The 14254-nt window shown below is 39.3% G+C and overlaps 1 protein-coding gene across 1 annotated transcript in view; it reads left to right on the forward strand.

The window, feature by feature from the left end:
• LOC121383902 (polycystic kidney disease protein 1-like 2) overlaps window positions 1–14254 on the forward strand; it is a 188321-nt gene that overhangs the window by 4756 nt on the left and 169311 nt on the right. Inside the window, exons 4-5 of the mRNA XM_041514000.1 lie at window positions 2341–2488; window positions 3539–3801. Of these exons, the coding sequence (XP_041369934.1) occupies window positions 2341–2488; window positions 3539–3801 (411 nt within the window). The remainder of the gene's footprint in view (window positions 1–2340; window positions 2489–3538; window positions 3802–14254) is intronic.

A 14254-nucleotide genomic window follows, 5' to 3' on the forward strand; every position in this document is an offset into this window, starting at 1 on the left:
AGCACTCTGCTGACTGAGAGACTGTGGGGGTTCGTATCTGCAACTAACATACATCAGGCAAGCACTCTGTTGACTGAGGGACTGTGGGGGTTCATATCTGCAACTAACATACATCAGTCAAGCACTCTGCTGACTGAGGGACTGTGGGGGTTCGTATCTGCAACTAACGTACGTCAGTCAAGTACTCTGCTGACTGAGAGACTGTGGGGGTTCGTATCTGCAACTAACGTACGTCAGGCAAGCACTCTGCTGACTGAGAGACTGTGGGGGTTCGTATCTGCAACTAACATACATCAGGCAAGCACTCTGTTGACTGAGGGACTGTGGGGGTTCATATCTGCAACTAACATACATCAGTCAAGCACTCTGCTGACTGAGGGACTGTGGGGGTTCATATCTGCAACTAACGTACGTCAGTCAAGTACTCTGTTGACTGAGGGACTGTGGGGGTTCGTATCTGCAACTAACATACATCAGGCAAGCACTCTGCTGACTGAGGGACTGTGGGGGTTCGTATCTGCAACTAACATACATCAGGCAAGCACTCTGTTGACTGAGGGACTGTGGGGGTTCGTATCTGCAACTAACGTACATCAGGCAAGCACTCTGCTGACTGAGAGACTGTGGGGGTTCGTATCTGCAACTAACGTACGTCAGGCAAGCACTCTGCTGACTGAGAGACTGTGGGGGTTCGTATCTGCAACTAACGTACGTCAGGCAAGCACTCTGCTGACTGAGAGACTGTGGGGGTTCGTATCTGCAACTAACATACATCAGGCAAGCACTCTGTTGACTGAGGGACTGTGGGGGTTCATATCTGCAACTAACATACATCAGTCAAGCACTCTGCTGACTGAGGGACTGTGGGGGTTCATATCTGCAACTAACGTACGTCAGTCAAGTACTCTGTTGACTGAGGGACTGTGGGGGTTCGTATCTGCAACTAACATACATCAGGCAAGCACTCTGCTGACTGAGGGACTGTGGGGGTTCGTATCTGCAACTAACATACATCAGGCAAGCACTCTGTTGACTGAGGGACTGTGGGGGTTCGTATCTGCAACTAACGTACATCAGGCAAGCACTCTGCTGACTGAGGGTGCACAATTTAGGTCAGTTGGTTGAGCACCCGCCTGAGGTTTTTCTCGTTCCAACCAGTGCACCACAACTGATCAAAGGCCGTGGTATGTGCTTTCCTGTCTGTGGAAAAGTGCATATAAAAGATCCCTTGCATCCACTGTTAAGAGTACAGGTGTAGTCCTTAAACGTGTTCAGTAAATGGTATTGCATGAAGTATTGCATCCCATTTAATTTTTGTCACTGATTCGTCATATCATCAAAATGGCATCTACATGTTGCTATAAAACACTTGGAAATTACCTTCAAGAAGTACGCAACATTTTCTAATTGACCTTAATGCTACAGGACATTTTCAAATTCAAGAGCAGCAAAATCAACCCTCTCTCCTATCCACCCCAACCCTTTTCCTGTCCTGGACAGAGGAGCCGGTGAATGTCGACACCTGCACCCATGACAGGCATGTGCTACAACAGCTTTTTCTGAATGTGCACATTAACACCTATGACCTGACATAACCAAACAGGATTACTTTCTGTTGTTAACCTTTTATTTCTAACTTTCGCTGATAAATCAATGGAAGGTGAACTGCTGTTATTGTCATGTAAATATCGAAGGCTACTAGGTAACCAAAGTAGCAGAAAGTACAATTATACATTTTTGTTACATTTATGTGCATTAATTTATTTATTTTTGCCAGTTATTTTTAGAAATTCTGAATCTTGTACACCGCAGCTTTGGTAAGGGGATTGCTAAATGATAAAGACAAGCAAATATTGTTTCATTGGAGGGTTGCAAAATTTATAGTCAACTATTTGTGCAATATTAAAAACAGAAGAAAAAAGTGGACCTTAGCTTTAGCAGGAGGGTTTCGACGAACACCCCCACCCCCCCACCCCCCACCCCCGAACCCCTCCTAAATACTGGCCTGCTACAGACCATTCAGTTAGTTATGTTAAACTCACCCGAAGGAACTTCATGTTACCTAAGATTTAAAATATTGTCCCCTGAACAGTGGTACCAGATGAGATGAAATTGCCCAGATAAAACAATGACCAAATGGCGTGTTATATTCTGTTTTGTCTGGAACAGGCATATGAAAGATCCCTTCCTGCTTCATTGATTGGATTAGGCTATTTGGCATCAGTAGGATTCCTCTCGGTCTGACTATCAACCAAATAACAAAATAACAACGAATTAGACACCAACTAGCCATACTTTAAATAGGCTGTTGTTAAACAACTATTTCTTGCCTTTCAACAGGACCAATCCTGGAAATACCAGAGAACACATTGCCTGTACAGAAGACATTCAACATCACAGTTAGTGTGAGCAAACCACGGATACCTAGTGGGACAGCATCGGTAATCATCTTCGTCAGCGGTGAAACCAAGCCAAATGCCAACATAACGTATGCTGGTTATTGTCTTCAATCAGTGTTACCATCACAAACTTAACATAATTAAGAGATGAAAGACATCCACATTTATCACAAATTTAAATGGTGAAAAACCTAAATGTTAATTAGGGTATAAAACAAACTCACAATGTTTCATATAATAATAATTATTATTATTAAAAAACATTGTAAGTTTTTTTATACCCTAATACATGTGTATAGGCCTATATTTATGTCAAAGTTTGAGATAAACAAACGTTTTCATGTTTCCATAGAGAAACGATCAGGATCCATTTCTTGTTTTGAGATTTCTAGTTGGGTGGAAAAAAAACTGGTTAAAATTGATGACATAGTTACCAAAAAAAAGTAGTTTAACTTGATGTTAAAAAAATATAGTTTAACTTGATGTTAAAAATGAAGGTTAACTTGATGTTAAAACAATGGAGGTTAACTTGATGCTAAAACAATTGAGGTTATTATTAACTTGATGTTGAAGAAAATGGAGGTTAACTTGATGTTGAAGAAAATGGAGGTTAACTTGATGTTGAAGAAAATGGAGGTTAACTTGATGTTAAAACAATGGAAGTTAACTTGATGTTCAAGAAAATGGAGGTTAACGTGATGTTCAAGAAAATGGAGTTATACATGTTAGAGAGTTTACTGTAAAAATGTTTCTTAGTTTTTAAATGGATATTTCTGCACCACTGCTCACTGAATTAATTGTGGGAAGAAGTAAAGTAATTTCTGCCTGGTTTTGGTTTTTCAGCTTGTATCCTGATAAATAAATATTAATGTCATATCTTACTTACTGTGTAATAAATACCAGTTACAACAGCATAAAACTGATACCATAGCCGACATGTGTATTTGTCCAATCCAAACAGTAACAAGTAGTAAACCAACTATTCCTCTTACTCAAAGAATTCCTGGCATATAGCTATTATAGCTAATATAAAGGCTGTTATTCATAACGTGTTTTGATATAAGGGTGTTGAACTAGACCATTTTTTAAAAGATGTGAATATGATACAAGCCATGCCTTCTCATGCGTTGGTTTTCCAGGTGTAATTTGAACTGTATTACTAACAAAGTCATTCCATCTAAACTTCTGGCACTGGAAGTAAATTGTGGAAACTGTGGGCCATTTGCGATAGTCGTATCAGCATATGTATGGAAACTATGGAAACAATTGGATCTCTTACCGATGCAGATACTGCCATTGTCAGATTGGGTGTCCAAGTCACTGACTGGATACAACAAAAAATCAATGCTCTTGCCACCAGGGACACTCAATGCATCTTCCACCTACCAGTTTGATCTTCAAAGTAAGTGTATTATGTGCCTTCTGTATGAGTGTGGACAGTTAGCTAGGAAACATCAAAGTAAGTGTAATATGTGCCTTCTGTATGAGTGTGGACAGTTAGCTAGGAAACATCAAAGTAAGTGTAATATGTGCCTTCTGTATGAGCATGGACAGCTAGCTAGTAAACATCAAAGTAAGTGTATTATGTGCCTTCTGTATGAGTGTGGACAGCTAGCTAGTAAACATCAAAGTAAGTGTAATATGTGCCTTCTGTATGTGTGGACAACTAGGTAGGAAACATCATTATTACATCATGAGAATAGATCTGCATTCTTATTGGTCGAAAACCAGTCACATTACCTTCCATAAACAGAGAATAATAAACAAGTTACCAGTTATTATCAAATTTATGTCTCATGTGAAATAATTTTACTTGTCACGAGCTTTAACAATTGACATAAATTTTATAATAATTGGTACTACATATATATATAGTACTGACTTTGTTATTCTATTAATTACCTCGGCTATTTTCTCTCTCTCTTAAGCCCTGTAATTTTGTATATCTCTAAATGTACAGAAACAAAGTCAACCACTTTATATACTGTGACAGCAGTAGTGGTAGTACTCATGACGGGTGACACCAATGGGGTAGAATATGCTCACTGAGCTTTAGCAAGTGACAAATGAAAATTATTTTACGAGGAACATAAATTTGATGATAACTGGTACTGAGTTTGTTATTCTATTTATTACCCAAGCTGTTTTTTTCTCTAAAAGCCTTTATTGCTGACACATATATACATTTATAGAAACGATGCAAACCACTATACATTGTTCTGAGTATTAATGCTATAATTTTGTATTTTTCTAAAACATAAGTTCTCTTTATTTTGCTAAAAATTCTATAATGAATTGCATTAAAATGACATTTAGTTATAAATTTAACACTGAAAACATTCATGAATCTTTAAACTACATGATGCCATTTTGTGTTTGTCAAATAGTGATGATGTCATATTTAGTACCGACAAGGTCATTGGTTTGTAAACACTGATCCAATAATATTGTACACTACACCAATGCAGAAAGTTTCTCACAAAGAAAATATGGAAAATATTTTCCCTGTTATGAGTGACCCCTTGGGTAATAAATAATGATATGGCCCTCAGTCGGTCCGATCAAAAGTGATATTGCCCTGGGCAATTTAACCAATGAAAATAAAGAAAAGAAAAAATTGTATCCAATTAATGAGTAGGTAACATAATGCCACGTGAACTGCTAATTTGTGACAAAATGCTTCTCTGTCCTTCCACAAAAAGATAACACCTTTATTCATACTGAGTTTAATTCCGAAAATACCACAGACAAGGTCAATACTCATCAAATTTTGTAAGGAATACATCGCAGATTTAGAAACGTACATGATCCATTAAAACACTGTTGGATTCGGCACTCCCTGTATTTTATGTTACAAATAAAGAATGCATTTGGAGGTAATTGGTAACTGTTCAGTATAAATGTATGTTCAGATTTATCACATTTTGTTTCTTTATTTTGTTATTAATATATTTTGACAGTCTCTTGCAGGTCATATTGTCTCTAATTTATTTTTTGTCTTAGTAATGATTCAACTGTTTATTTCCTTTGCTTGTCATACAAACAAACCCATAGGATTACATGAAGTCACTAAACCTCGACATAGTGGAGCAGCAGAGACCACTTACCAATTGTCAAGATAGTCCAACTCGAGTTCAACACAGGTTGAGATATATCAAAATGTTTGTCTTGGGGTCAGGATTCAGAAAACCAATCTTGAGAATCTGGCAAATTAGTGCAGGCTTAGACATTTGGGGTCAAAAACACACGTTTTGGTTTGAAAAAAATATGGAAATTAAAGTAAAAATGCAATTGCATAGGTTTAAGGCCTAAATGAATTTTATGAAATGCAGCATAACTGTATCAACTACATTTAGTGTATTTGTTTGTTTGTATGGCATTGCATATGACAAATTATGCTTAAAATTTGTGTAATCCACAGCAACAAGTTTAACAATACAGTAAGGTTGCGATACAATACGTATCGTGATATTCACCTCAAGATACGATACGTATCACGATATTCATCTCAACATACGATACGTATCACGATATTCACCTCACGATACGATACGTATCACGATATTCACCTCACAATATGATACGTATCGCGATATTCACCTCAAGATACGATACGTATCGCGATATTCACCTCAAGATACGATACGTATCGCGATATTCACCTCACGATACGATACGTATCGCGATATTCACCTCAAGATACGATACGTATCGCGATATTCACCTCACGATACGATACGTATCGCGATATTCACCTCAAGATACGATACGTATTGCGATATTCACCTGAAGATAATACAATACATATTGCAATATTCACCTCACGATACGATACGTATCACGATATTCACCTCAAGATACGATACGTATCGCGATATTCACCTCAAGATACGATACGTATCACGATATTCACCTCAAGATACGATACGTATCGCGATATTCACCTCACAATACGATACGTATTGCGATATTCACCTCACGATACGATACGTATTGCGATATTCACCTCGATCAAGATACGATACGTATCGTGATATTCACCTCAAGATACAATACGTATCACGATATTCACCTCATAATACGATACGTATCGCGATATTCACCTCAAGATACGATACGTATCACGATATTCACCTCACAATACGATACGTATCACAATATTCACCTCACAATACGATACGTATCGTGATATTCACCTCAAGATATGATGCATATCACAATATTCACCTCACAATATAATACGTATTACGATATTCACCTCAAGATACAATACGTATTGCGAAATTCACCTCACGATACGATACATATCATGATATTCACCTCACAATACGATACGTATCACGATATTCACCTCACAATACGATACGTATCATGATATTCACCTCACAATACGATACGTATCGCGATATTCACCTCACTATACGTATCACGATATTCACCTCACAATACGATACGTATTGCGATATTCACCTCACAATACGATACGTATCACGATATTCACCTCACAATACGATACGTATCGTGATATTCACCTCAAGATACGATACATATTTGATACAGTTTGCTCATCTCCACTAGCTAGACCGTGGTGTTTTGTTAACACTGTCAACATGATTAGTATGCTGAATTGAGAATATTGGAACAGTTTGCTCATCTCCACTAGCTAGACTGTGGTGTTTTGTCCACATTATCAACATGATTAGTATGCTGAATTGAGAATATTGGAACAGTTTGCTCATCTCCACTAGCTAGACCGTGGTGTTTTGTCCACATTATCAACATGATTAGTATGCAGAATTGAGAATATTGGAACAGTTTGCTCATCTCCACTAGCTAGACCGTGGTGTTTTGTCAACAATATCAACATGATTAGTATGCAGAATTGAGAATAATGGAACAGTTTGCTCATCTCCACTAGCTAGACCGTGGTGTTTTGTCCACATTATCAACATGATTAGTATGCTGAATTGAGAATAACAGAACAAACACACCCGGCTTTCAGCAAGTCAAGTTAAATTTGTTGAAGGCCTGCCATGCACTATACTTTTATTCCATCAGTTTGAGAAGAAATACAGGTGATATATGAACAATATTTTTATAGCCGCCATCCTGGACTGATTTTCTGTGATTTCTGATGTTAAGCAGTAATTTGAAATCACAAAATATGTCCAGTGGATATGGCCAGATGCAGAGAAAAGGACTGTTGTTCTCATAATGGCTGGGCTACATATCAAGATGCTGCTAATAAAAGCACAAAGTGACCCTTCGTCAAGAACGTGTATATATAATGCTAGCTGAAGTTATCCCATCAACAACTTCTTAAAATCAGCTCACACTAACAGGGTTCGCACAGGTGCTTGAAAGTACTTGAATTTTGTTAATAAATTTTCAAGGCTTGAAAACCTTAAAAAAATCTTATTTTTGTGAAAAAGTCTTTGAAAAGTCGTTGAATTTTATTTTCCCCTCCTGAAAAAATAGGAAACATGGCTTTCCTAGCTTTAGTGAAAATATTGAATCGCTCCCGTAGGTTTATTTATGCGTCAATCCAAAACTTCTTTGTCATTCCCACCAAATATATGCTTCAGCTGTCCACAGAAATTAAATATTCACAAATACTGCTCTCTGATTGGGTCAAAGTATTTGCGTATGCGGACGTGTGGTCGTTGTGCATCATCGGAAGACGCTATTGTTTGAACGATGTACTGACTGTAAACATCCATTCAGAGGTACATTACAGGTGTAATGACCAAACAGTAGATAGTGTGAACAAATTACAGGTGTAATGACCAAACAGAAGATAGAGTGAACGATGTACTGACTGTAAACATCCATTCAGAGGTACATTAAAGGTGTAATGACCAAACAGCAGATAGTGTGAACGATGTACTGACTAAACATCCATTCAGAGATCCATTACAGGTGTAATAACCAAACAGCAGATAGTGTGAACGAATTACAGGTCTAATGACCAAACAGCAGATAGTGTGAATGAATTACAGGTGTATAATGACCAAACAGCAGATAGTGTGAACGATGTACTGACTGTAAACCTCCGTTCAGAGGTACATTACACGTGTAATGACCAAACAGCAGATAGTGTGAACGATGTACTGACTGTAAACATCCATTCAGAGGTACATTACAGGTATAATGACCAAACAGCAGATAGTGTGAACGAATTACAGGTGTAATGACCAAACAGCAGATAGTGTGAACGATGTACTGACTAAACATTCATTCAGAGATCTATTACAGGTGTAATGACCAAACAGCAGATAGTGTGAACGATGTACTGACTGTAAACATCCATTCAGAGGTACATTACAGGTATAATGTCCAAACAGCAGATAGTGTGAACGAATTACAGGTGTAATGACCAAACAGCAGATAGAGTGAACGATGTACTGACTGTAAACATCCATTCAGAGGTACATTACAGGTATAATGACCAAACAGCAGATAGTGTGAACGAATTACAGGTGTAATGACCAAACAGCAGATAGAGTGAACGAATTTCAGGTGTAATGACCAAACAGCAGATAGAGTGAACGAATTTCAGGTGTAATGACCAAACAGCAGATAGAGTGAACGATGTACTGACTGTAAACATCCGTTCAGAGGTACATTACAGGTGTAATGACCAAACAGTAGATAGTGTGAACGATGTACTGACTGTAAACATCCATTCAGAGGTACATTACAGGTATAATGTCCAAACAGCAGATAGTGTGAACGAATTACAGGTGTAATGACCAAACAGCAGATAGAGTGAACGATGTACTGACTGTAAAAATCCATTCAGAGGTACATTACAGGTATAATGACCAAACAGCAGATAGTGTGAACGAATTACAGGTGTAATGACTAAACAGCAGATAGAGTGAACAAATTTCAGGTGTAATGACCAAACAGCAGATAGAGTGAACGAATTTCAGGTGTAATGACCAAACAGCAGATAGAGTGAACGATGTACTGACTGTAAACATCCGTTCAGAGGTACATTACAGGTGTAATGACCAAACAGCAGATAGTGTGAACGATGTACTGACTGTAAACATCCATTCAGAGGTACATTACACGTGTAATGACCAAACAGCAGATAGTGTGAACGATGTACTGACTGTAAACTTCCATTCAGAGATACATTACAGGTGTAATGACCAAACAGCAGATAGTGTGAACGATGTACTGACTGTAAACATCCATTCAGAGATACATTACAGGTGTAATGACCAAACAGCAGATAGTGTGAACGATGTACTGACTGTAAACATCCATTCAGAGGTACATTACAGGTGTAATGACAAAACAGCAGATAGTGTGAACGATGTACTGACTGTAAACATCCATTCAGAGATACATTACAGGTGTAATGTCCAAACAGCAGATAGTGTGAACGATGTACTGACTGTAAACATCCATTCAGAGATACATTACAGGTGTAATGTCCAAACAGCAGATAGTGTGAACGATGTACTGACTGTAAACATCCATTCAGAGATACATTACAGGTGTAATGTCCAAACAGCAGATAGTGTGAATGATGTACTGACTGTAAACATCCGTTCAGAGGTACATTACATGTGTAATGTCCAAACAGCAGATAGTGTGAATGATGTACTGACTGTAAACATCCGTTCAGAGGTACATTACAGGTGTAATGACCAAGGACGAGCAGAGGATGGTGTTAAGAAGAGTCAGATGTATCCATGGATATTAAGAGTGGCACTACTAAATTTGCATATGTCTTATAAAGATAAAATATAACTCACTTAACCTACTATTTTCAATACAAAAGGTAGTTGTGTAGGCCAATTTACTATACTGTTTAACAAAGGTTGCCATGGTAATGAGACTGTAAATGGGGTGTTAATAAGCAACAATAGTGTGCATAGGCACAAATTTATGAAATGTTTGGAACCACAGTTCTTTGTGCTCTGCAGTACACACTAAAGACATCTATGTTGGTAGCCTGCAATACCATATCACATTCAAATTCCTTCACACAGTAACTGTCTAGCTGCAACTAAGTTTCCTAACATGTTTTCTGTTTAAATCATATGATGCTGCCCGATGCCTGCTATCTAGAAGTAGATAATGACATTCAGATCGTCTGTGCATTTTAACCAAGACATCTGCCATACATACTTGAAAGAATGGTCATACACTTGGCAGGGCTGACCAAATCCTAAAATTTTTAATTGCTCACCAGTCAAGTAACTCTCAAATTTCTCTTGCCCACAAAAAAATTAACCAGTTCCAAAACTTAAGCATTTTATATCGAAATCAGGATAATTTAAACTATACATTTCAAACAGTTTCACATCATACAAAGCACTTGTAAGCCCTGTATTACTAAATATGTTTATTTCCCTTAATTTGTGAATGTAGAAAGAAAACAAATTGCTATCGGAATGAAGGAAAATTTGATATGAGTTTATGATTTTTTAATTTTTTAATTTTAACCATTTACTTTAGAATGATCATAGAACATAATGCTACTTTGAGTTAATGATTTCACAGTGAAAAATATTAATTACCTTTTGTTTGTTTGTATCTTTCTTTAGTGGGTTTTTGGGGGGATAGGGATCATAACGGACGAGTGTACCAAAGAGGTATATATTTTTTTTAATATTAAAAATAAAGTAGGCCCCATACCCCTCTATATTTCAGTATGAATTTTATATGTAGAATGAAGGACATTGCATTTCAGGACAATTAATTTTAAGAATTTTCAGGGGGAGTATATCCTCGGTTTTCCTTAGAAATCTCGCGTTTGGTGCTCTTGATGTGAGTCCGACACACAGACTCAGTTGGAGACTGCTTAGAATCCACACAGATATTGAGAGAGGAAATCCACAGTCGCCACTTCATGGGCTACTCTTTTCGATTAGCAGCAAGGGATCTTTTATATGCACCATCCCACAGACAAGGTAGTACATACCAAGGCCTTTGATATACCAGATGGCTGGGACGAGAAATAGCCCAATGGGCTCGTTGACGGGGATCGATGCCACATGGACTGTGCATTGAGCAAGCGCTGTACCACTGGGCTACATCCCGCCCTCACAGAGAGACATAGACACACACAGAGAGACACAGACACACACAGAGAGACACAGACACACACAGAGAGACATAGACACACACAGAGAGACACAGACACACACAGAGAGACATAGACACACACAGAGAGACACAGACACACACAGAGAGACATAGACACACACAGAGAGAAACAGACACACACAGAGAGACACAGACACACACAGAGAGACATAGACACACACAGAGAGACACACATAGAGAGACACAGACACACACAGAGAGACACACATAGACACACACAGAGAGACATAGACACACACACACAGAGAGACACACACAGAGACATAGACACACACAGAGAGACATAGACACACACAGACACACACATAGACACACACACACAGAGAGACACACATAGACACACACAGAGAGACATAGACACACACAGAGAGACATAGACACACACAGACAGACACACACATAGACACACACACACAGAGAGACACACAGAGAGACACAGACACACACAGAGAGACACAGACACAAACAGAGAGACATAGACACACAGAGAGACACACATAGACACACACAGAGACATAGACACACACAGACAGACACACATAGACACACACGGAGAGACATAGACACACACAGACAGACACACATAGACACACACAGAGAGAGAGAGACACACATAGACACACACAGAGAGACATAGACACACACATAGACACACACATACAGAGAGACATAGACACACACAGAGAAAGACATAGACACACACACACACAGAGACATAGACACACACACAGAGAGACATAGACACACACAGAGAGACATAGACACACACATAGACACACACATAGACACACACAGAGACATAGACACACACAGAGAGACATGGACACACACACAGAGAGACATAGACACACGCACAGAGGGAGACACAGAGAGAGACATAGACACCCACACAGAGAGACATAGACACACACAGAGACATAGACACACACAGAGAGAAACATAGACACACACACACACATAGACACACACAGAGACAGCCACACACAGAGAGACATAGACACACACAGAGACATAGACAGACACACACATAGACACACACAGAGAGACATAGACACACACACAGAGAGACATAGACAGACACACACATAGACACACACAGAGAGACATAGACACACACACAAACACACACAGAGAGACATAGACACACCCAGAGAGACACATACACACACAGAGAGACATAGACACAGACATAGACACACAGAGAGACATAGACACACACAGAGAGACATAGACACACACAGAGAGACATAGACACACACACACACACAGAGACATAGACACACAGAGAGACATAGACACGCACACAGACACACACAGAGAGACATAGACACACACACACAGAGACATAGACACACAGAGACATAGACACGCACACAAACACACACAGAGAGACATAGACACACACAGAGAGACATAGACACACACACAGGGAGACAGACACACACACAGGGAGACATAGACACACACACAGACACGCACAGAGAGAGACATAGACACACACAGAGAGACATAGACACACACAGACACACACACAGAGAGACATAGACACACACACAGACACACACAAAGACACACACACACAGAGAGACATAGACACACACATAGACACACAGAGAGAGACATAGACACACACAGAGAGACATAGACACACACACACACAGAGACGTAGACACACACACACAGAGACATAGACACACACACAGAGAGACATAGACACACACACAGACACGCACAGAGAGAGACATAGACACACACAGAGAGACATAGACACACACAGACACACACAGAGAGACATAGACACACACACAGAGAGACATAGACGCACACAGAGAGACATAGACACACACACAGAGACATAGACACACACACACAGACACACACATAGACACACACAGAGAGACATAGACACACACACAGACACACACACAGACACACACAGAGAGACAGAGACATACACACACACACAGACACACACATAGACACACACAGAGAGACATAGACACACACACAGACACACACAGAGAGACATAGACACACACATAGGCACACACAGAGACATAGACACACACAGAGAGACATAGACACACACACAGACACACACACACAGAGACACACACAGACACACACATAGACACACAGAGAGACATAGACAAACACATAGAGACATAGAGACACACACAGACACAGAGAGACATAGACACACATAAACACACATACACAGACACACACATAGAGAGACATAGACATACACACACAGAGAGACACAGACACACACATACACACAGAGAGAGACATAGACACACACACAGAGAGACATAGACACACACACAGAGATACACACATACGCACACACACAGACACACACAGAGAGACATAGACACACACACACAGAGACATAGACACAGACACACACACACAGAGACATAGACACACATAGACACACACATACACACAGAGAAAGACATGGCTAGAGACACACACACACACAGACATAGACAGAGAGAGAGAGAGAGAGACATAGACACACACATACACACACACAGAGAGACATACACACACACATACACAGAGAGAGATATATAGACATACACACACACACACAGAGACATACACACACAGAGAGAGACATATACATATACACACACACACACAGATACAAAGACACGCACATACACACAGATACATAAACACACATAGAGAAAGACACACACACACACACACACACA

This window comes from Gigantopelta aegis, chromosome 10 (assembly GCF_016097555.1).
Source record: "Gigantopelta aegis isolate Gae_Host chromosome 10, Gae_host_genome, whole genome shotgun sequence".
Lineage (NCBI taxonomy): Eukaryota > Metazoa > Mollusca > Gastropoda > Neomphalida > Peltospiridae > Gigantopelta > Gigantopelta aegis.